The sequence below is a fragment of the Panicum virgatum genome, chromosome 5K (assembly GCF_016808335.1).
Source record: "Panicum virgatum strain AP13 chromosome 5K, P.virgatum_v5, whole genome shotgun sequence".
Classification (NCBI taxonomy): domain Eukaryota; kingdom Viridiplantae; phylum Streptophyta; class Magnoliopsida; order Poales; family Poaceae; genus Panicum; species Panicum virgatum.
Window position 1 is genome coordinate 55,615,150 of NC_053140.1, and position 23,157 is coordinate 55,638,306.

At 46.9% G+C, this 23,157-nt stretch overlaps 2 protein-coding genes across 2 annotated transcripts; both read right to left on the reverse strand.

The window, feature by feature from the left end:
• Positions 1–1,762: 1,762 nt before the first annotated feature.
• Positions 1,763–3,865, reverse strand: LOC120708752. Its single transcript, XM_039994150.1, has one exon. It carries the CDS (start codon positions 2,936–2,938, stop codon positions 2,102–2,104), a length of 837 nt encoding a protein of 278 aa, XP_039850084.1. The 5' UTR covers positions 2,939–3,865; the 3' UTR covers positions 1,763–2,101.
• Positions 3,866–6,347: 2,482 nt separating this feature from the next.
• On the reverse strand, positions 6,348–7,117 carry LOC120708753. The gene has a single exon (XM_039994152.1). The coding sequence runs from the start codon at positions 7,057–7,059 to the stop codon at positions 6,712–6,714; it is 348 nt and encodes a 115-aa protein (XP_039850086.1). The 5' UTR covers positions 7,060–7,117; the 3' UTR covers positions 6,348–6,711.
• Between the last annotated feature and the right edge of the window lie 16,040 nt (positions 7,118–23,157).

Sequence of the window (23,157 nt, forward strand, 5' to 3'; positions counted from 1 at the left end):
CTTCAGTACCTCACGATGACGCGGCCGGATATCCAGTATGCAGTGCAACAAGCTTGTCTCTACATGCATGCGCCGACCACCGATCATCAAGCACTGGTGAAACGGATCCTCCGGTACGTCCGTGGTACCTGTGCTCTTGGTTTGCATCTGCTCCCCTCCACCAAGCTTGATCTGGTTGCCTACTCCGACGCCGACTGGGTGGGTTGTCCTGACACACGCCGATCCACCTCTGGATTCTACATCTTTCTCAGCGACGCCATGGTGTCCTGGTCCTCGAAGCGACAAACAACGGTCTCTCGCTCCAGCGCGGAAGCGGAGTACCGTGGTGTGGCCAACGCGGTGGCCGAATGCACGTGGCTGCGCCAACTTCTTGGAGAACTCGACTGCACCCTCACGAAGGGAACGGTGGTCTTCTGCGACAATGTGTCTGCCTGTTACATGAGCAGCAATGTTGTTAAGTAGCACAGCACTGACGGATTTTTCTTTTCGTTGTTGAGCTTGTTTTGTGTACTGATTCGTTGCGAGCATCACAAACTACTGGCAATACATTTTTACTTTTTTTTTAGAGCCAATACATTTCTACTATATCGGCAGAGAAATTGCAGCTCAGAATAGTTCGTATACGCAAAGGAAAGAAAACTTCCTGTTGTTTGGATCAATGAATGAAAGAGCAACACGGCCCAGCAACCTTGTGGTTGCGTCGCCATTGGATCCAAAATTTGTGTTACACCCAGGGCCAAATCCTGGGCTCTTGTATGATTGTATCAGACAAACCAACCTTTCAAGAAAAACAACGGTCTGTTTAGTAAAGGAACGTGCACTTCAACTAGATTCAAATGTGCTCTACTAGCCAGGATCGCATCAGCGAAAAGATTCATTCCAAGAGTTTAGAAAGTAAGAACTTTGTTCACGGGAAAACATGTTTCTCAAGAAACGTGAGGGAAATGGTCTTGTTTCGAAACGGAGACGAGGACAACAAAATTTTGCTACGACTCGTCACCTAGCGCAAACACCTGCGCCTCCACGGTAGAATAGAAAAATAAAAGTCTGGACAGTGAAGCATCGATTTGCACGGACCGTGCATTATACATGTCGCGATTTCAGATTTTCAGATTTGAGAAAGTCCATAGGTGGCCGGCCGCCTAGATACCGTGGCAGGCCAAGTGTGGCGTGGTGCGTCCGTGCGGCGGCTACAAGGCATCAGCCATCACCGATCAAGATCAAGAATACCTCAAGCGGTGAAGCCGGTACCGTGCACTCGCCGACCTTGGTGCCCACGCTACGGCAACATGGGTAGGTGCCATAGACTGGTAGGTGCTGTACGTTTCCGCACGGGTGCGGATTCGGGCAACACAAGCCCCGTTTAGTTTCCAAAATTTTTCCTAGAGTACCCGTCACATTAAATCTTTTGACACATACACAAAGTATTAAATGTAGTTGAAAAAATAACTAATTACACAGTCTAACTGATTAGCACGAGATGAATCTTTTAAACCTAATTAGTTTATAATTAAATATTATTTGTCAAGTAATAACGAAACATATTACATTAACTTTTCGCCAACTTTTTGCAAACTAAACGGTGCCTGAAGCAGGCCCTGACTGTATGAGTTGTTAACACCAGCAGCTGGCCCATGATTCTGTGAGCACGTACGAGATGATTTTACATGACTCACACGATCACTAGGGAAGAGAAATGAACCTGAACATAGTGTCAGTGTCAAGTCTCATCTATGAAGAACAGTTGCGGTGGAAGAAGAGGAGGAAGACACGCGAATAGCCGAGCGCATTGTGCGCTCGTGTTATTTGCTGTACAGCGTACACCGATCATTGATTCAAGTTTCGACAAGCAAGCTCTTCCAAAACAGGGTGCAAAATTCCAAGCAGAAACAATCCACCGAAATCCAAAAACTCGCAGTTCTAGGCCAGCCAGCCTCCGATCGCCATCGGCCAACCGAAGCCCATCCCCTCGCTGACGGACGATACGGCGGCCAGCTCGTGGCTCACCTATCGGCAGCCACACGGCGGTCACTTACAGCGGGGCCCAGCGGCGGCAGTCTCCCGGGTCCAAGCGTTTCCCGCCCTCGCTAGCCCCCACAACCTAATTTACCGGCCGCCGGGACCACTGCTCAGCGTCCTGGCTGTCGGGCTTCTCCATCTCCTCGCCATCGCCGGCCGCCGCCGCCGCCGCCGCAAGGGCCTCCTCTCCCCACGAAGCGGCTCTTCGCCCGGACTTGAACCTCCGCATTCCGGCAATGCCCGGCTGCAGCTCGTCCCCGTCGTCGTCGTCCTCCAACGCCATCTTCCTGGACGCGCCGCCGGGTCCGGTTACGCGACCGCAGCCGCAGCCGTCGCACCGGAACATGGCCGCCACGCCGTGCCACCACCCGCGGCGGCGGCGCCCGCGGCGTCCGTGGCGCTCCCGGTCGGACAGGACCTTGCCAATGCACGACACCTTGGGCGACCGCGGCTCCACCTCGCCGTCGCCACGGCTGCTTGTGCCGCCGCCGCCGGAGCGCTTGTCGGCCAAGATCCGGCCCTGCGACGGCCGGCGGCGGGAGAAGGGCGGGCGGATCTTGGCGGGGAGGCCGAAGAACGTGGTGCCTGCCGCTGCGGGCGGGGCGCCGGCGACGCGCGTGGAGTTGGATCGCGTCTTGGCCGCGATGGGGTTGGCCACGACGGCGGCCGCGAACTTGGGGTTGGTGCTGCCCTTGGTGGAGTCGTCCCGTTCGTATATCGGGTTGAGGTCCGCGAACGCCGCCTCGTCGCCGATGGGGATGGTTATCGAGTCGGGCGGGAAGTCCGGGTCCGGCGGCGGCATCCGCGGCGGCGACGCGTCCCCGCTGCCCCCCGCGATGACAGTCTCGCACGACACCTTCCTGTCCCCGGCGCCGGCGCCCGACACGCCGCACACCAGGCTCTCCAAGTCCACCTGCATTGCACTCGCTCGCTCGCTCGCACGCAGCTTGCTGTGCCTCGAGCTCTCTGTGCAGGGTAGCGCAAGAGACTACTAGCAGCTAGGAGCATGGGCAGCGAGAGGAGGCTGCTGCTGGGCGCTTCCCTTTAAAATTCTCACGAGGAAGATGGGGGAGAGGCATAGCACAGCGAGGCTGCATCAGCAGTGCTCAGAGATTGTCCTATAGAAATAATACGGGTGACGCAGAAAATGACACCTCTGAAACGAAACGAACTCCAAAAACGGATCTCGACTATTGGTCTCCCAAAAAAAACAGTGTTAGACCATTTCCAAGAGTTTCTAATATTTTCTCCTCAAAATTTGTTGTTTGCCAACTCTCCAAATAGGTATGGGAAGTTAAAAAAGAGTCCACCTCCAATAATTCTCTATTTTTATCCCAAAAAATGAGAAGTTGTGGTCTCACAAGGATAATTCTACGATAAACTTTCTTGGTTGGCGGACATGGCTGGCAGACAGCCACTTCTTGCAAATAAGATTGTCGGTGATTTAGGGCATGATAGAGCTTGAAATTTAGGGGGAAAGCAAGAGAATGACGAGAGGGTTCTGTTTTACCTCTTGCGTTGGTGATGCACCGTGGCAGTCGAAATCGATGCGGGAAGAAGTGGCGGCAGTTTGGTTCGTGTGCAGGGTGCGCATAGCGATGGGGAGCAGCATTGCAGCATGCGGTGTGGTGATTTTTCTTCTCGCGGTGGTGCTACTGGACCAGCAGGAGAACAGGGTGGTGTTTCAGGCTGTGCAACGACGGCCGGCCGGCGGGAGGGCAAGCGGGACGTTCGGCGGCGTCCTCGGCGCCGGCGTCGGGCCGCGCATAGAGAGGACGCGCAGCGACGACTTCTGCATGAGAAGCGTGCCCGGCATGCCGGCGAGGGGATCGGCACGAGCTGCACCTGCGCACGGGGAAGAAGAAGACTGCAATGAAAAACCCGGCAGGAAGGGGCGATCGGGAGGAACGATAGTGTGCGTATATTTACGCATAAGAGAGCTCAGTTTGCCAATTGTTAGAAGATGGAAAATTTGAATGGAAAACTATTGGAGAGATTTTTTTTTCCCCTAAAAAAATAAGGATGGGGATGGGAGATTAGGAATTCTTGGTGTCAAGTACTATCAACTAACTGAGGTTAAAAGAGGAAACGGTAATTGCACCAAACAAAGCAGCAACCAGCAAGCAAGCGGTCACTGTAAAGTCCCCAAAGTTACAGAGCAAGATTCTACGGTGTTTCTGCAGAGCTCATTTACCTGGTCGGTCTACGATGTAACGGTGAAGCAGAGTAGCAGACAGGAGTGACCGAGGCGATTTTATGCCGATCTGGAGACCTCCGACAGAGCCCATTTTCTGCTGTGGCCCTCCCAATTAAAAAGCTCTAGTATTTTCATTTCAGCGTGCAACCGCCAGTGATCCGCTGAGACCGATCTGTCTTTTAGTTTTGCAACAGTCAGTGGCCAGCCACCAAAATGTGATGAACCTGTCGCGGTGCTTAAGTTTTTGCAAATAAAGAACAGTTGCGCCTGCAGCCTGCAGGATCAGCCTGTCGACACCTGTCCTCAGTAAAAACTAATGTCACCGCATCAAGGTCAGAGAACACGGTATGCTAAGCCTCACCAAGAAGGGTAAACTTAATAACTTTACTGTGCAGAATAGTTCACGATCACTTGATCAGAAAGAAGGGCAGGGCTTGGTAAAAGGAATCAAGGCCAGTTCTTGGCACGAGTCCTGTTCGGCCATCACATGGCAATGTCGGAATGTGGAGCAAGCAGCAGCAGGAGGAGGCGCACCAGCGGGGCACCAGACCAATTTGTACTGCTCTCTCCGTTTTAAATTATAAGTCATTCTAAAAAATTTAAAGAGTCAAAATTTTTCAAATTTGATCAAATTTATATGACAAGATAATAACATTTATGATACCAATTAAGTATCATTAGATTCTTTGTTAGCTATATTTTTATAATGCACCTATTTGATATTATAAATCTTTATATTTCTCTCTATAATTTTAGTCAAATTTTAAGATGGTTTGACTCTCCAAAATTCTTGAAATGATTTATAATTTGAAACGGAGGGAATATTTTGTTACCTTCGCCGCACATATAGCTGCAGTCTTTCATAGATCGGCTACCTTAGCAAGAACCGTGGCTTCGTTTGTAAACGCGCCGTTTCGCTCAGTCCTTCGAACTCGCTAAGCATATCAGCCATACGCACATGAGTGGCTGAAGCCTAACAATGCTAGGAAAGAGACATCTGAATGGCCCCAAGAAACTACCAGCTACTGATGGGTCAGCCTGCAGCGATCAAACACAGGGACCTCAAACATGTCATACGCCTTTCGTATTGGTAGAAAGAAACGAAAAGCAGAAGTAGCCTTTTTCAAAATATGAAACGTCTAGGATTTCAGCATCAGCCTGTAAACCTATGAAGCTATTAGTCCCCAGGAATAAGCCAATCTGCATCTTGATTCCAAAGATATCCATGCTTGGACTTTGGTCAACACTCAACAGCCCCACTAGTTCCCATGGGGGCAGAATTATTGTACTCTGCTACAGATTCATATTATGAGACAGTTGAGAATGGGCGAGGAACCATATTAAGATCGAGTGTCAGGTATGATAAATTGAAAATAATATCTTCTTACGAACAATCCAAATGGAATTAATTTCTACAATTCTGAATGCTCCTTGAATCTTAGTAGGCTAATGATGAGCTATCAGTAACAGGCATCCAAGACAAGATTTCTGAATTGGAGAACCCATGTAAAACCTATAGCAGAATATTACATAGTTAAGAAAAGAAGAGTATGAGCATGTCAAAGGAAAATGGGGGACTAGTATGATCTCAACTGAACAATAATCCAATTGCAGTCGAATGGAACTCTTCCAAGATTTAGAACAACAGTGGTGATAACCAAGAATGCACCAAGCAAACTATTCAACAACAATACATTTAATATAGTTACAAAAACAAGATAGCGCAGGACAAATGTCAAGATGGGTTCAAACTTGCCTGAAATTTGTAAAACAATGAAGCTATGGGTGCCAACTATAGGGAAGTGAAATATTTTAAGGCACAAAACTGAGGCTTAGCAGTTTGATTATCCACAACTGAACTTCATACCAACCTACTTGATAGTTGGCAACAGACAATGTTAGGTTGCGGGTTTGAGAAATATTAGCAGGAACATTAGGTGTGTTGGTTGAGCTCTTTCTGTCAACTTATCCAGAGGACCATACAGTGCACTGCTAGTCTCTTGCAACCGAAAACTATGTTAAACGCCGAAATTAGGTTGCCATAATGAAGGATAAGCTTTCACTATCCATTTATCCATAACGCCACATAATACACTCCAATGATGATAATTCAAGTAGATCCAGTGAGATCACAGCATAAACATCAAGGACCAATGGCATTATTACAGGTAGCGAGGAAGTAGATGTGGATGGAGAAAACTGCAATCCAGTATCATGGAGTCAAAAGGTAGGGCATCACTAAGAAGGGTTTTGGTGACATTAACAGTAAATTCAAATCCCTCGTGGGAATGATCATACACGATCCACAAAATTTTAAGCTTCTCTCAAATGATTCGATTACAAACAGAGACTCACCAATATCTCGCCTACACGTCTGATCTAGGATCACCTAATACCAAATAAGAAGGGCAGCCGCAAGATGAAAAAGGTTCCAAAATCACTCTGCAACTTGTAATCCGTCACGCCAAGAAGCTAGAAATGGGGCTCTTACCCAGTCACGGGCCGGAGGCGGGTTTGGTGGGCCCAGCAGCCGGCTCCTGCGGCGGGGGGAGGGTCGGGGCAGTGGAAGCGGAGCCGGAGGCGGCCTGCGACTCCTCGGCAGCGGCGAGCTTGCGGAGGCGGTCCTGTAGGACGCGGACGCGGTCCTCGGTGCGGCGGAGCTTGCGCCAGCGCCAGGCGAGGTAGGCGCCGAGGCCGCCGTAGACGAGGATGTAGGAGCCCCAGACGTAGGGGTACGTCTCGGCGTGCTCCTTCGTCTTCCTCCACTGCTCCTCCAGCTTCGCCATCACGCCGCCTCCAGAGGTCGCTCCCTCAGCCGGCAGCGGCGGCGGCGCGGCCGCCATCGAGGTGCGCTTGGTGTGCGGCCGGGCGGGTCAGTGGGGCTAGTGTCGTTTCACTAGGGCAGAAGTGGGGGCGGGCCGGGCGACTTGTGACGAACGAGATGGCCCAAGGAAGTTGGCCTGAACTTGGGCCGTGTAATCTGGACCTTTCGGAACTCGTAATTTTGGCCCAGACAAGTAAAAATTTGACCACACTAGTAGGCTGAAAAGAGCTTCAAGGCATAGCGGGCTCAAACTTTTCTGGGCTGCGAGCCTTTATGGAGTGTAGGTGTATGTATTTTTTTGTTACTTCTTTTAAAAAAAAAGGTGTATGTATTTTTTAAACGTCAATCTCAATATATATGACCTGTATTTAATTTAGCATGGATTGTTCATGTAGTAATATTTTGCTTCTGAAGAAAACTGCAAGGAAATCAAATGAATATTTCATGCAACATTGTGGTGTATGAGTGTGCTATTTTAATGTTTCCTTTGGAACGTAGGAATTTCATGGGAATATAAATTTTATTCATACCTTCCAAAGGGCCAAAACTTCTTATTCGGGTACTACTAGTAGTACTACATACTAGTACTCTCTCTGGATATGTAAGGGATTTCAGTTTTGTCTTACGTCAGATCATTCAAACTTTGATCAAATTTATGAAGAGAAATATTAATATCTACCACATTAAGTAATAAATCATTTATGAAAATATATTGCAAAACGTATCTAACTGTGCTCATTTGATTTATATAAATATTTTTTTCTATAACTTAGATCAAAGTGTGGATACTGAAAATCCCAGAGGTAGTACTAGTACAGTAGTAGTATTATTTTGCTTCGTCAAATCAGAGACGGATACCGCGGCGCGCTAGGGTGAGGCGGCCGCAAACACGGCAAAGTTTGTCATTGGCCTCAAGGGTAGAGGACGAATTGAATCACCGATACAATACGGCACCGGTTTGGATCTGATCTCGATCAGGCAATAAGGTAGTACACGTACGTCGTATATATATAAACATACAACAACTTACGTTTGTATTTTCAGGCACATCATCATATACCTAGGTAGAGAGCAGATCAAATAAATCTGCCTGATTTGCCTCATCAGCTAGCCGGCCGGCCGCCAGTTTGGTGGATTGGATTGGATCGAAGGCAAGAAGATCGATGGAGAGCGGGAACGACTCGACGCAGCAGCCGTAAGTTTCTGCTTCTGGATCTATATCGTTGCTGCCCGCGTGGCCTAGCTAGCTTTTCAATCGATATGTTGCCCATGGAAAATTGGTTTTTATTTGGTTTGGATGATAGATAGATGAGCTACTATACAATATAGTACACCGTGTGGATCTTCGTTCCTCCTGGAAAGATAGCCTGACAGGGGTTGTTCGCATCCAGGGGCTAACCTTTAGACTATGTCATGTCAAATAAAATCTTAGTATTTTGAAGTATTAAATGAAGTCTAGTTACAAAATTAATTCCAGAATCTTGGGACTAAACTACGAGACGAATCTAATGAAGTATACTAATCCATAATTAGCAGATGGTTACTGTAACATCACTGTAGTAAATCATAGATTAATTAGGCTCATTAGATTCCTCTCGCGAATTAGCACCTAGCTGTCTAAATTTTTTTATAAACATATTTTATTTTATACTACTAAATAGTAAGATTCCTTTTGGTGTAACAGATTTCATTTTATACTCCTAAAAACTATGGGAATCAAACAGGTAGGTTGGTCTCTAATGAGATGGATGGGTGATGTATGGATCAATCCAGCTCTGACCTACGATCCGGCCAGCCATGCCGCCTCCAGCAGTTTTTACGGGGGGATCTATTCACCGCATATGCGATAAATTAACGTCACATCGCACAGTGCACTGGGCTTCTCCGCGAGCTCCGATGACCGGACTTCGGTGGAGGAGGCAGTGGCGGAAGGCGGAGGGGGATCCAGTGGTGGAGGAAGGCAGAAGCGGCGGGGCAAGCGGTGAGGAAACAGAGGGGGCGGAGACGGTGGCGGTGGATGAGACGGAGGCGGCAGAGGAGACGGAGGGAGCTCCGGCGACCTGACTTCGGCGGAGGAGGTGGCGGCGGAAGGCGGAGGTTGCTCCGGTGGTGGAGGAAGGCGGAAGCGGCGGGCAAGTGGTGAGGAAACGAAGGGGGGCAGAGTCGGCGGCGGTGGATGAGACGGAGGCGGCGGAGGAGACAAAGGGAGCTCCGGCGATTGGACTTCGGCGGAGGAGGCGGCGGCGGAAGGCAGAGGGGGCTCCGGTGGCGGAGGAAGGTGGAAGCGGCGGGTCAGGCGGTGAGGAAATAGAGGGGGGCGGAGACGAAGGCGGTGGATGAGACGGCGGTGGAGGAGACGGCGGCGGGAAAGACAGAGGAAGACCGGTATCTGCGAGTGGATTGAATCCACTCGCATATGCGGTAGATAGACGTCCCTATTTTTACGGGCCTGCCCTGCAGAGGCTCTCGCAGGCAGGCCGCCCAACCATGGTGCTTTTGAGTTTTGACCTCGATCCTCGCCAGCCGCCACCGGCACGGCGGCAAACCCTTGCCCCTCTTTCGTGGCCCCCTTTTTTTCGTTGCCATGAGTAGGACTCCTCGTAGTCAAAGTCTGTAAGGATCATCGGGGTGTCCGACCCTAGAGGGGGAGGGGGTGAATATGGTCGTTAATCGCTTTCTATCCTAGGGCTCAATCTATTTGCATGAGATAAACATAACACGTCCTACACATGCTAGTTATGACTAAGGTTTATCTATGCTACTCTCTACTTACCCCTGAAGGACTTGCAACCTATAACCAATCCTAATCAAACTAACTAGGAAAGTAAAGGCACGCAAGATAGAGTAAATGCGGAAACGTAATACGGGAAGTAAAGAGGTAAGGGAGAGAATATGCAAACTCCCGTGAAGTCACCAAGACACACGATTTAACGTGGTTCTGTTAGGACACCAAGTCCCTCCCTACGTCCACGGCCACTTATCCAACAAGAACAAGTGTGATGCCGAGTCTCTTCGCTTGATCACCGTCTTGCGTTCGCCACCAAGATTTCCGGCAAGCAAAGGCTAAGTGGCGCCAAGTCACCAAGACAAGGCCACCGCCACTGTCTCTCTCGAAGCGTCACCAATGGCACCGTCTTCACTATCGGAGCTTCTCACCAAGAGGGGTCTCCTTCCCCGCACAAAGTGTCGTTGCCGCTCCACACCAAGTCGGAGGGTCACACAACGTGTACACGGTTGCTTGCCGCAGCAAGACTTTTGCTCAAGGGAGCTCTCGCAAGAACTAATCCCTATACAAGTGCACAAAACACTCTCTCAAAGCTTTGCACAAGCTAGATATGACACTAAGCTTTGCTAGGATGGTTGGAGATGTTAGTTTGTTTGGGCAACACTTCCTTCAACTTTTCTGGCGTCCAACCATATGCAGCAACCGGCCTTGGGGGTATATATAGCCCACACACCCCAAAAGAGCCATTGGAAAAGTGGCTGACAAAAAGCACTATCACCGGTTAAACCGATGATCCACTTTGTGTCATCACCGGTTTAACCGGTGAGCACCTTTTTCCAACTAGCCATTATACTTCAACAGCTACCTTAATCAATCGACATAATCAACTGGTGAATGTATCTTCATCGCCGGTTTAACCAGTGCATGTAACTGTCCCAGAGTTCCCGAAAACCAACTCTTTGGACAACTACACCGACGTTCACTTTGCCTTGATCGCCGGTTTAACCGGTGCCTGTAAAACTCCTGCTGCTTCTTCGGCCTCCAAGTCCATTACACCGGTGAGTGTAAAACACCCAACGCCGGTTAATCCGGTGCCAAAACCTAGCTCGTAGCTTCTGTGTTCATTGCACCGATGAGTGCAATTTGCTCAATTGCACCCAATTAGCGGAACCACCGTAGGTGCGGCCCTTCGGGCATAGCTACGCCTATCTTCTCTTTGTCATCACTTGAACCTAAAAGTCTGAGAATGGTCATCTTAACAATCATATTAGTCCAAGTGTTGTGTTGTTTATATCAATCATCAAAATATTATATTGAAATATGGCATGAAAGGCCATTTTCGCTACAAAGTCCATGAACTCCTCGCATGCACCCGCGCTCCCGTGTCCTGTCGCATCGCATACGTCGCATCCCAAGTTCACGCACCAAGTCTGTCTTCCGATATGTAAATGTGTGCGTCGTGGACAGGTTTTTTTTACTGACCGGTCTGACGAAACCGCCGTCCTCCGGTTTCGGTAAACCGGTCCGGTTTGACCGAAAACCGGTAAAAACTGGTCAAATTCAAAATTCAAATTTAATTTAGTTCAATGGTTTCCACCGGTTAGCCGACCAGTGTGGCCGGTAAACCAGTCCGGTTTGAGTGGAAACCGGTCCATTGAACAAAAAAACCAATGGTTTTAAAGTGGTTCCCAGGTGTGAAATAAATGAAAATTTTGGCATGAGCTATGCACATATTAATGTAAAAGACCACATCAAAACAACAATTTATAATCATACATACAAATACAATAGTAATAAGCGTGCATACAAATACCATAGTCATAATCGTGCATACACTGATACACATAAATAAAGGTTCAACGTAAGAATGGGAAGACCCCCATTTGGGACGCCATTTGGTATTCGACGGTGGACATCACATTCAAACCTCGCACTCTAAGCAGTTCAGCCTTGTAGTCTTGCCAAGATTGCCCTGTCCACACCGATGTTGTCTCCCATTCCTGAACTAACATAGTGTAAAAATGGAGGTCTTCCCATTCGTTTTTTTCTTTTTTGTTTAAATTCAAATGCCTGCAAAGTATACTAAATGAACGAATATTTGAAAAAATTTGACACCATTAGATTCGTCGTAACTTGAAGTATTTTTAGGAATTTTTTGGGATTTTTTCATTTTTTTGAATTCAAATTTGAATTTTAAATTTGGGCCGGTTTGAAACCGGGCGGTACCGAAACCGGTCCGGACCGGTTTGATCGGTTACCGCGGTTTCCGGACCGGTTTCGGTCAGTAAAAAAAACCTTGGTCGTGGATCGTCGGCGGCTACCGGCTAGCTAGCATTCCGGCCAGCTGCAAGAGACGATGCATCGCTGAAACTTTGTGTAACCCTGAATTACAGAGCGCAAAACACCACTTATGTGTAATCGTAAAAATCAATTTTCTTAAAAGTAAATATTTATTCTTTTTTTTAAAAAAAAAGTTACACATCTGTAGTCCATCCATACATATTGTGCCATAAAAATTAGGGTGCAAACAAAACCTTGAAACTTTGAATAATGTCGCACAAGTACTTTTGAAAAATTCATAACAATGTTTTCAAAGGTGATGTTGCATCCCAACTTGCGGCATAATACATGTAAGGGTAGACTACTTGTGTGCAAAGTTTGCAAAAAAATTTGAGTGTCTGAACTTCATCTTCTTAAATTGGTTTCCACCATTACACGTAGGTGGTGGTTTCCATCACATATCTCTCCTGCATCGATGGTTACTCCACGTTTTATAATAAATTGATTTAAAGATATAAACACGAATACTATTCACTAGAATCACGATCAAACGTGGACAGAGTAGAGTAGTTGTTCACTTGTTCTGATGACCTGAAGTGACCCGAATAATGATAAGGCACTGCGGAGGAGTTACCAGACTGCTTTGCTTGACTGCACAAGCCAACCCCAACAGCTCAGGAGTCAGGACAACATGGGCAACCACGGACCCGCTGATGCTTTCCTCTTCTCTCCACACGGCCACACCCCTTCGTCTCCCTCGGTTCGGCCGCCCGCCTCCCCTCCCCTCCCCTTCCGGCCAGACGTAGATTCGGTGACATTGCATGGTGACATTCCCGCGACATTGAGCCATTGACATGTGAGACCCACGTGGGCTCGAACTGGCCTCCCCCTCCCTCCTCACCTCGTTGAGCCGGCAGCTCCAGTCTGGCACGACGGGTCCGAGGATGAAGATAACACCGGTTACGAGGTGTCTTCTCCCCTCGATCCACTGCCATTTCCCCCGCCTAGCCTTACGCATGAGTACTACAAGATCATCGTCAACACGCAAGGGTTCTTCCACATTGAGCCCATCTACCTCGAGGTCGCCCCATTCTGGAGCGTCGGCGAGGCCTTGACCTCAGCAGTGGAGGCCAGGCTCGATCCTAGGATACGCAGTCGCCGCTCACCTGAGGAGCCGCCCTGGTGGGGTCCTAGCAAGCCTATTGTCCCTTGCGCTAGGATCTACACCAGACTAGTGTCATTGCTTTCCTGACATCGATTGAATCGGAACAAACTGTATGTAGTCACTCTCGGTGCATGCATGCACAGATGATTAAAAGCATAAATCTTTAGTGCTTGTTGCTTGTGGGGGCAAGCATGCAGCTCTGTGCCGGTGCTCTCCCTTCACATACTAGATATGGTACTGTCATTTTAAAAGACTACTTGGTGCTTGCCTCGATAGTACTAATTGATTACTTCATGTACGACAGTTGTCTGTTATACTACTCTACTTAAATGGTTTACTTAACTCTGCTGTTACTTAACCATGTACGTATTGCGCTGGTTCGTCCAAGTAAAGCTGGGAGTATCATGTAACCTTAACCTTGAGGGGAGGTCTCTTTTGTGTGCATCCTATCGATGTAGGCGGGCCCTTTCAGAGTCTAGGCGAAGCTGCCGCTGCCATCAAGCGCCACTCCACTTGGGTATCAGCTACTCAGCTACTGTAAGAATCACCTTTTCATTAGCAGATTTTTGGTTGTGAGATATATATATATATAGTTTATGTTTATGTCCTTTGTCTGCCCTTTTTTATTGTATATATCAGTGTTTAAAATAGCGGGCTAAAGCATTTAGCGGCTGGTGTTTGTATAGACTAAGAATTCTATATCGAGTTATAACCTAGCTAACCCATTTAGCGGTTCTATAAATAGAATGTGTGAAGAAATTGGCGACTCTAACGAACTCTATACATGAACTCAACCCTTTATTCACCACAACTTAATACAACACAAGACCCTTGCACTTTTTATTTAGCTACCATACCATGACACTACTACACTACACGACAACCTTGCTATCTCCTATTTAAGACCTCTTATGCTATGGTATGACAATATGGGAGGGAAGCACCCCTATTTGTAGGACTCCATGGCTCATATGGTTTTGCCATGTGTTTATCTTCTACTCACTTTTTTACAAAATATCTAACTTTAGAATTTTTTTCATACTTATCTAACCATATAAATATTTAATTTCTAGAGTAGTCCATATTTCACCATGAAGCATGGTAACCATAGTTCATGTATTCTCTCTAATCTTCTAGAAGCTTCTCACAATTATGCATTTCTACTTCGACACCATGCATAAATCTATAAGTAATTTTGCATATAAACATGAAATCAAGAAAATTTCATATAATGAAGTACTCTTGGGCTTTATTCCCTTGTTACATCAATTGACGAAATACTAAATTTTGTAAATGATAAAATTCAATATTAAACTAACAATAAATAGAGATTAATTATATGATTTAGCTAGCTAAATAAACCTTAATTTAGCGGCTATAGCGGGATATAGCTGGCTATTAGCGGATTTAGCCTTTTAAAGAAAAGAGATGAATATTCTATATTTCTCCTCTTCCAAAGGCTATAACAGGCTACAGCGGTGGCTATAGCCGGCTATTTAGAATCTCGGTATATATGTTCTACTTATTTTTTATGAAGCTACTGGTAATAAAAATTCCCGATCCATGTACAATAGAATCAAGCTACCTTCCAACTTCCTGATGAGGCTGAATATGTTGTATGTATATAAAGACAGAGATAATAAAATGGTATAAATAAAATTCATGATTGTGATGATACAAATAAAAAGAGGTTTAGGTAAATAGTAGGTTCTTGAAGTTAGATCTTTCCTAAGCTCAGTTGTATGTATAGCAAGTGAACATAGGAGTATTTAAAGATTTCTTACCTGATATTTAGATGATATGTATGATGTTACTTTCACTGATGTAGTACGGAAGGCTGCTATGTCACGTCGAAGGACGGATGTTTCCATGAACATCCATTTCTTATTGGTGGACCTTTTAAAAGTCTAGACAGCGCCTCAGAGCTGTGGAGAGATTCCGTGCTTCTGAGAAATATATTAAACAATTTTTGTAAGACCTCCATTTTCCATCAGCTCTACTTTCACAAGAATATATATAATATATATTGCTTTACATGCCCTTTGTCATCCTGGTGTAGCTCTCTTGTGTGTACAAGTTCTATAATTTACACAATTGTAGCCTTAAAAATTAAATACGGTCAGGACATATGGCAGTATGCTAGAATACTATTCTAGCATACCGTCACTGTTAAATGTTCAATAGACATATCTACGTATGTTGTTGTGTGAGATCTCATGGTACTTTGGGAATTTTAGTGAAGTTCTATGTCTAGGCTAAAGAGTGTTGTACTTCGTGCAAATATATCACATTTGCATGACTTTGAAATCATTTGAGATATGCATAAAAATTTGATGAAATGAGTTACTTGTATCCTGACTTTACTGACCAAAAATCTTACTAATACTTTGCTACTCCGAAGGGCAGACCGCGGCAGAGCGCGTGATCTGCCGCTGCCCTCCAATATTAAGGATGTGTCGTTCCAATATTCTCCAATATTAAGGTAGTATATGAGCATCAGAAATGGCTGATTGTACTCGGAGTTGCTCTGCGCGATGGTGTCAGGCTGTCAGCATCCCAGCGAGCGCATGTCGAGGACCGTGCCTCGACGATGCCGCAGGGCGGGGAGGGGGTGGGCCAACGGCCGGGAACGAGATCCGCTGCAGTTGAGTGCCCTGCAGTGGTGTCCCTGACACGTGGGCCCCACACATGCAGGCCCACCTGTCAGTGGCCCAACTGCAAGCTGCCGAACTGCAGCGGATCCCTTTCCGGCCACGGCCCCGCCATGGTGGCGTGAATTCTCTGACTTCTTTAAGCAAAGTCACAAGTGGCGTCTCCCCTATCCGATGCCATCCATTTCCCATCCTATGGCTGCTGCAGATTCTTCAGTTTTCCAAGTGCACAACCTTAGCCCAGGTGAAGTTTTAGCCCAAATAAGAGCCCTGTTCAAGATGCAAACCAATTGAGCTCGAGATTGAGAGGATAAACAGGCAATAATTAGTCTTTTGGGCAGTGTCATGCACTAAAAGAACCAAAATAATCTCCACCAATTGCCAACATAGATTTTTACAGATAACCTTGAGTTTACAGGTCATTGAATCTCCACCAAAAGCTGTCAGTTAGCATAGCTTAGCACTGAAGTTTCACCAAGTGTTCAGCACATACATCCCAAAAGAAGGAAATAATCTAATAACCTCCCATGTACCATCGACTACTATATCAGGGATCTAAAGAAGATCTTGGACAGACAGATCATCAATGACACTAGGGCCCTGCAAATGCAAAGAAAATCTGATAAAATACGTGGACCGGGCCGGGTGACTTGTGACGAACGAGATGGCCCAAGCAAGTTGGCCTGAACTTGGGCCGTGTGATCTGAGCCTTTGGAAGTCGTAATTTTGGCCCGGATAAGTAAAAATCGGGCTGCATTAGTAGGCCGAAAAGAACTTGAAGCCAATAGCGGCCTAAAACATTTATGGGCTGCGAGCCTTTATGGAGTGTGTATGCAGCAGATTCTTCCGCTCGGCGCCAGTTGCTGCGTGTAGCGTGCTGTGGCGGCAGGCTGCTGCCAGTCAAGCGGATTGGACGAAGCTGTTGGCTGTCAGAGCTTTCACGTGGGACAAACCGGTCAACTGGTCAAGCACGTGCTGCAGCAGCAGCAGCTAAGATCTATCGTGGTCGTGGGCTCGTGGCTGTGGTTATCCACGAGCAAGCTCGATCTACACCCAGATCACTAGTCTACTAGATCAAGATCAGCATCCAGAAAAGTCTTCGCATTAGCGGCGCATTAACAAATCCATCACGCCCGACCGCCCATCACGACGTTCCATCGCCGCAGCGGAGAAGAAACACCCCGTCGCATCGCATTCGCATGTTAGCCCATCACGCGGATGACCGTACTCTTTTATGGCGATTGATAGGTTCGGACGTCCGGTTTCGCTGCGCGGTGGTGTCAGCGTCCCAGCGAGCGCACGTCGAAGACCGCGCCTCGACAACCCCGCAGAGCGGGGTGGGGTGGGCGAACGGCCGCACGGCGTAGACCGGGTCGGGGGGAATTCATCACGGGCCGTCGGGTCCTACCGCCGGGGAGCAGTGCGACACGCGGATTGGCCACGACCACACCGCCGACGGCTCCCAAACCCGCTCCTGCGCAGGGTTAAATTTACGGACCGGAACCGGTGCGGATACCGCGGTAACCGGTCAAACCGGTCCGGACCGATTCTGGTTTGGAGCAGTTTCAAATCGGTCCAAATTTAAAATTTAAATTTAAATTCAAAAAATAAAAGAATCTAAAAAAAATTAAAAATATTTTAAGTTGCGACGAATCTAATGGTGTCAATTTTTTTTAAATATTCGTTCATTTAGTATACTTTGCGAGCATTTGAAGTTAAATAAAAAAATATGAATACAAAAATATACAAATACAATGTAAAACATGTTATATATTATATTAATATAAAAGTAGTACAAAAGAGGGTTGGAGGGTTCATTTAGGCTAAAAACATGTTATACAAAAATTCAAATTTTGAACAAAAATTGGTTTTTTTTCAACGGACTGGTTTTCATTCAAATCAGACGGTTTACCGGTCAAACCAGTCGGCTAATCGGTGGAAACCGATTGAACTGGCGTCTATAATTTGAATTTGATCGGTTTTTACCGGTTTTCAATCGAACCGGTCCACCGCACCCGGCGGTTTCATGGGACCAGTTGGTAAAAAAAATCCCTGCTCCTCCGTCGCTCGCGTCGTCGTCCACGGGTTTGGGCGGGTCTGACGTCTGGGCCGAGCCCTGGGCTGTCAGTGCCAAGACGGTTGCTGAATCAGTCGTGGTCGTGGGGACTACTCGACCACTAGGACTGCTAGCTTGCCTTCTCATGTGTTTGCTTTGGCTTTGTCGCGAGGCAATCCATCAGCATCAGCGGGCGCTGTTTTGGATTTCTTGGCCACACCCGGGCGAAGGATTTGGTATTACGCCGTTGGAACATCTTATCCAATAATCTCCGGATCAGACAGTTGATTACTTGAGTACGATCGAGTAGATGCGCATACCGTAACGATCCGGCCACAGAGTCCTGCCAATGGACGCTGCAATTATTTGATCCCTTTTGTTTCTCTTGATGTCGAGGCGCGGTTACACGAAAGGAGCCTGCCAACGAACTCAAACGTTCCATCCTCAGGATATTCTTTAAGTAGCCATTATTATACAATGTCCTGGATTCCTTTCAAGTTTCAGCAATTGATCGTCTTCTCGTTGATTTCTCTGACCGATAAAGCTTAAGACCGGCACTCATTTGCCATCAAGTGCGAGATCTTACCTCCTTGTCTCATACTCCTATACATGGATTAGTTTGCTTGGGTGTTTGTCTTTTGGGGGGAAATGATTATGGTGTCTGATTTTTAAAAGGTCAGCATAGATTACTTGTAACACCCCCTCGACAGTATTATTGGAACATTGTCTCCTATAACCTACGAAAATAATTACAGGCCGGCTTTGTGGGTCCTAGTATCGTGAACACACCTTGTAGGAGTACGATCTTTGTTGTTTAAACTTTTCATCATTCCGGTGCTGCAATGGGGGTGTGAATGATTTCAAGAGAAAACCTAGCTAGGTATCAACTTTTCAACATTGAGATGCAAAGCTGTCAAACAAAGTTTAGCTTCCCAGCAGAATTAGTTATACACTGTTCATCAACATAAGCTTCAAGCTACTTCAGCGCAACTATTTATGTGCGCGCTTGGCAAATGGCAACCACCAATGTGAGCTAGATGTCACATTCAGAATTATGAACCTCTACTACGTAGGTTGTAGTTGTCCTATGTTTCCATGAGCCATATGACTCCCAGCAAAGAGATCGTCCTCTGGGAAAGCAAATCTTGAAGTGTTCAAATTGTACATGATAGCAACATTTCCACAATTCGGTGGCAGATTAGCCGAATAATATGTTAGGCGGCGCAAAGAATAAATTAACTCTCTGCGCTGGAAATATTTGGCACATTAAACACCAGAACTAGTACCAAATCCTAAATTAAGTTTTCACTAACAAAACTTATGTAAATGTAACAATCGGAACGTAAATATAGGACTCTTCTCGCACCCTCCCGTTCCCCTTCTACAGTAACCGAGAGAGGCGAATGGCGGACGGCGACGATTTCGGCGTCGATCTGCTCGATCCTCTTCCCTCCTGTGGCGGTGGCTCTCCGCCGCCGGTAGGGGGAGGAACGAGCGGATCGATGGGCGACGGTGTATAGCTACTAGTAGTAGTGTAACTAGTAGGCTAGGGTTCCGGTGATGCTGTGACAGACCCGCCAAGTTAAACGGCTTAATTAAGCGTAACCGCCATCATTTGAACGCATCAGACACATTAGCTTAATTAAGTGTAACTTGACAGGCTGTTTCCAACCCACAGGCCGATCGAAACACACCAGAAATCTCGCACGAAGGCGAGCGCAGAAGGTTCCAGCATAAAAAAAATCTTACAAAAATAGTAATTAACGTTAAGGCTTTTACAAAACAGCTTTAACTTTTAAATTTACAAAGGAAATAATAGCAGCGGAAGAGAATCTAATTTACATAGCATTTTTACTAGAGAATAAATAAAATAAACTAAATAAGTCGAGAACTACCGAGACGTGAAGAAAAGGCGCCACATCGAGCCCCCCGATGTGAAGCCTAGTTAGCTTCTATACCTGAAATAGGGTAAACAACAAACCCTGAACAACTAATACTCAGCAAGACTTACCCGACCAGTGGGTATAACTTAGCCCACATATCTAGACATGCAAGGTTTTGTAGCTAGTAGTTGGTTTTGCAGAAAAGCACTAGAAGTGAGTCCTTCTTTCCAAATTTATCTCCCATTTATATCGATAGATCCACTAATAATCTAGGATTTTGTAATTCTACAACAATCAAGGTGAGCAATGCATTAATTAAATAACAGCAGCCCACATTGCATCTCATCTCATCTCATTATATTCCATTTCCTTTCTACGATGTGACCAAGAGATCAAGGCTCTCATAACCGCGAGACACGGCGAATCGATCCGATTTAACCTTGTAAGGTGGATCTAACCAACATGGCACGCAAAAGCCCCGTCGGACCCCACGCACCAACCTTTCTCCTCCCCGCCTCGAACTACAGGAACCAGCCCAACGCATATGGTCAGCCGAGCTCAATGTGAGACCACCAAAAGTAAACATATGCATCCCCAATTCTCCGCGACTACTCGACTCGCCCCAGGAGTTGGGTGCGGGTTCCTGTACTTTCGAAGCAAAGCAGTACTCGGCTTACCGGTTTCGACTACCTCCTACTCCCGACATGCGGCTAGTACAATTCAATCCCCGATCAGTACAGCCGACAACGGAACGGTCCTTAATCGACACAGATGGGGCTACACCTTCCCCCATCCGGTCTCCCATCCCATACCTTCCATCTTGAATATAATAATTCATATGTTGTAATATAAAAACATCATATATCTCGCGAGTGACAGAATTATCACTCGGCTTCTATCGAGCCCTATTAAGCATAGCAGTGCTAACATCCTATTCATACTAGTATAAGGCCCAGGGAAACTTAGGGATCATGCAACTAAGGTTTCAAATAATTCCTAAACCTAATGCACAATTATTAGAGACATATATAGGTGTCATAATTTGAAATAGTAGGATGTGCACCGGGGCTTGCCTGAGGGTAACACTAAGTTAGTGTTAATATTATTTTCGGCCTTGGGCCCTTCCGACCTTGGGCCGGGTCTTCGGTTGCTTCAGCAGTCCTTCCATTTTCTGGAGATGTCCACCGAATACCGTCTTGTGGTTCGGCTCCAACACCGCGTGCTTCACGTCCATGTTTTGCATATCTAGCGTATCTAAATGAAACGCAACAATATTGATATATGAATGCATGGGTGATGTATCAAAAAGACAAAGCAAGCTTAAAAGGAAAACGGTTCCACGCTACACTATGAGAGTTCATTCAATTTGTTTTAGCTGGAAGTGTGTCCTTTAAATAAAACTTACTAAACTCATTTAGAAGCCTAGGCATGTACACAAAAGCAAAAGAGAGTACTAAAGGATTTCATTTAACTGACTCACAGAACCCTCTAGTTTAATTTGAGATAACCCGACGTCCACAATTATGCAAAAACCCGGAATATTCGGATTCCTATCCGGAATCTCCGGATTACCCGGAGTATCCGGGTTAATACCTGGAGTATCCGGGTTTCACACAGTTTTCGCCCCCAAAAACTGAAATTTTGATTGAGACAAAACTAACCCACAAAAATTGAAACCCTTCTAGACCCTGGTAGAACGACTCGTATGGAGATAACTGACCCAAGAGAAATCACTCAAAATCTCGTAAAACACCCAAATCGGCTAGCCCTAGCTTTTAGCACCTTGAGCTCACCTTTCTTGCCCGAAGAACTTGAATCAAAGCCAACCCAAGGTGGAACATGAAGAAAAGATGATTTCCCCACGCCGGTACAAGCTTCTTTGGCCTTGGAATGGATTTGGCAGGAAGGATTTGGAGTTTAGGGCCAAGGGGAGAGGGAGAGCTCGTGAGGAATAGAGAAGAGCTGATGTTTTAACGTTTGGAAACAGTGCAAGAGCTAAGACACGTGATATAGAAACTCTAGGTGACTATCCGGAAGCAAATCCGGAGTATCCGGGTAATTCCGGAATATCCGGGTGCAAACCCGGAGTATCCGGGTTTTCCCAGGCTCCAGAAAATTGGACTGAACTTGAGTCGATTTTGGTGACCCAATTTGTACCCGAAAGATTTGGTCTGTAATTAACTAGTTAAGACCGTGATTAAATCTTAATTATAGGTGATTAACACCTGGGGTGTTACAGATGCGACCGTCGGTGGCATCATGTCTGTTTTCTTTCCCCGGAGGTAAAGACGGCGATGGCGGCGGGTCCTATGTCATTTCTGGTTACTCTTCGGAGGCTTTTGGTTCTCCTGGTCTTCTCCGGCGTCGGCGGCGGCGTCGTCGTCGATTTTGCGGAGGATTCATGGAGTGGGTTGCTACCGGTGGCTACTGATGTGTTGGCTACGAAATTTTTGGTGCTGCTGCAGTTCTGCTGGACGACGACGTCAAGATGACGAGGATTCCCAATCGACCTTCGCTGCGGGTTCCTTCGTCGGATTGGGCGGCTTCCCTGTCTCTGGCGGCGGCGGCACATCCAGGTTTGCTTTCCCTCTTTCCGGCGGAAGGGTGGGAGTATTCTGCATCCCTGGGGTGTGCTTCGGTTCCGGTCGTCGGCGGTGCTGTCGATGGCGGCGGACTCTTGTTCCTCTTCTCTCCGTGTCGCGATGGCTGATGGCCGTTCAGTGTTCAAGAAGCGTGTTGGAGGTGGTTCCGAGCGCCGAGTCTTGCAGCAGATCCATGAGTTGGAGTCGTGCGCGGAGGAGGAAGGAGGACTGTTCCTGGCGCCGGTGTTCCTCGCCGTCGGTCAGCTCTCTGAGACGGGCCTCGATTGGGGGGCTTTGTTGTAATTTTTAGTTCTTCCAGGGTGTTTTCTGTAAAACTCCAGGGATGTACTATGCTATCCTTTTAATATATACCCCTTTCGCAAAAAAAAAATATCGGAACATAAATATAATTAACATTCTTTGTTTCCGAATATTAATAAAAAATTAACATTCTTTTCTCAGTAACCTGGGCACAGAGTCCCTGACAGTCTCCATGGGTCAGACACTCAGACTTCAAAGAGATGTAAAAATTATAGTACAGGGCTACAGGCTTAACAAATCTTTCGGATCAAATCAACATCCTTAACAAAAATCCAGGCACAACAGCATAAAAGGGCCGGCCGGGCCGGGCCGGGCCCACCATCCCCTCCGCCATCCTCGCCCGCACCCCAACGCAACGCCCCTCACTACCTCACCTCCGCCTCCCACGCAAGCTCCCCCGCGCTCCCACTCCTCCGTCCCACGCCGCGCCCCTCCCCGCCCGCAAACACTCCCC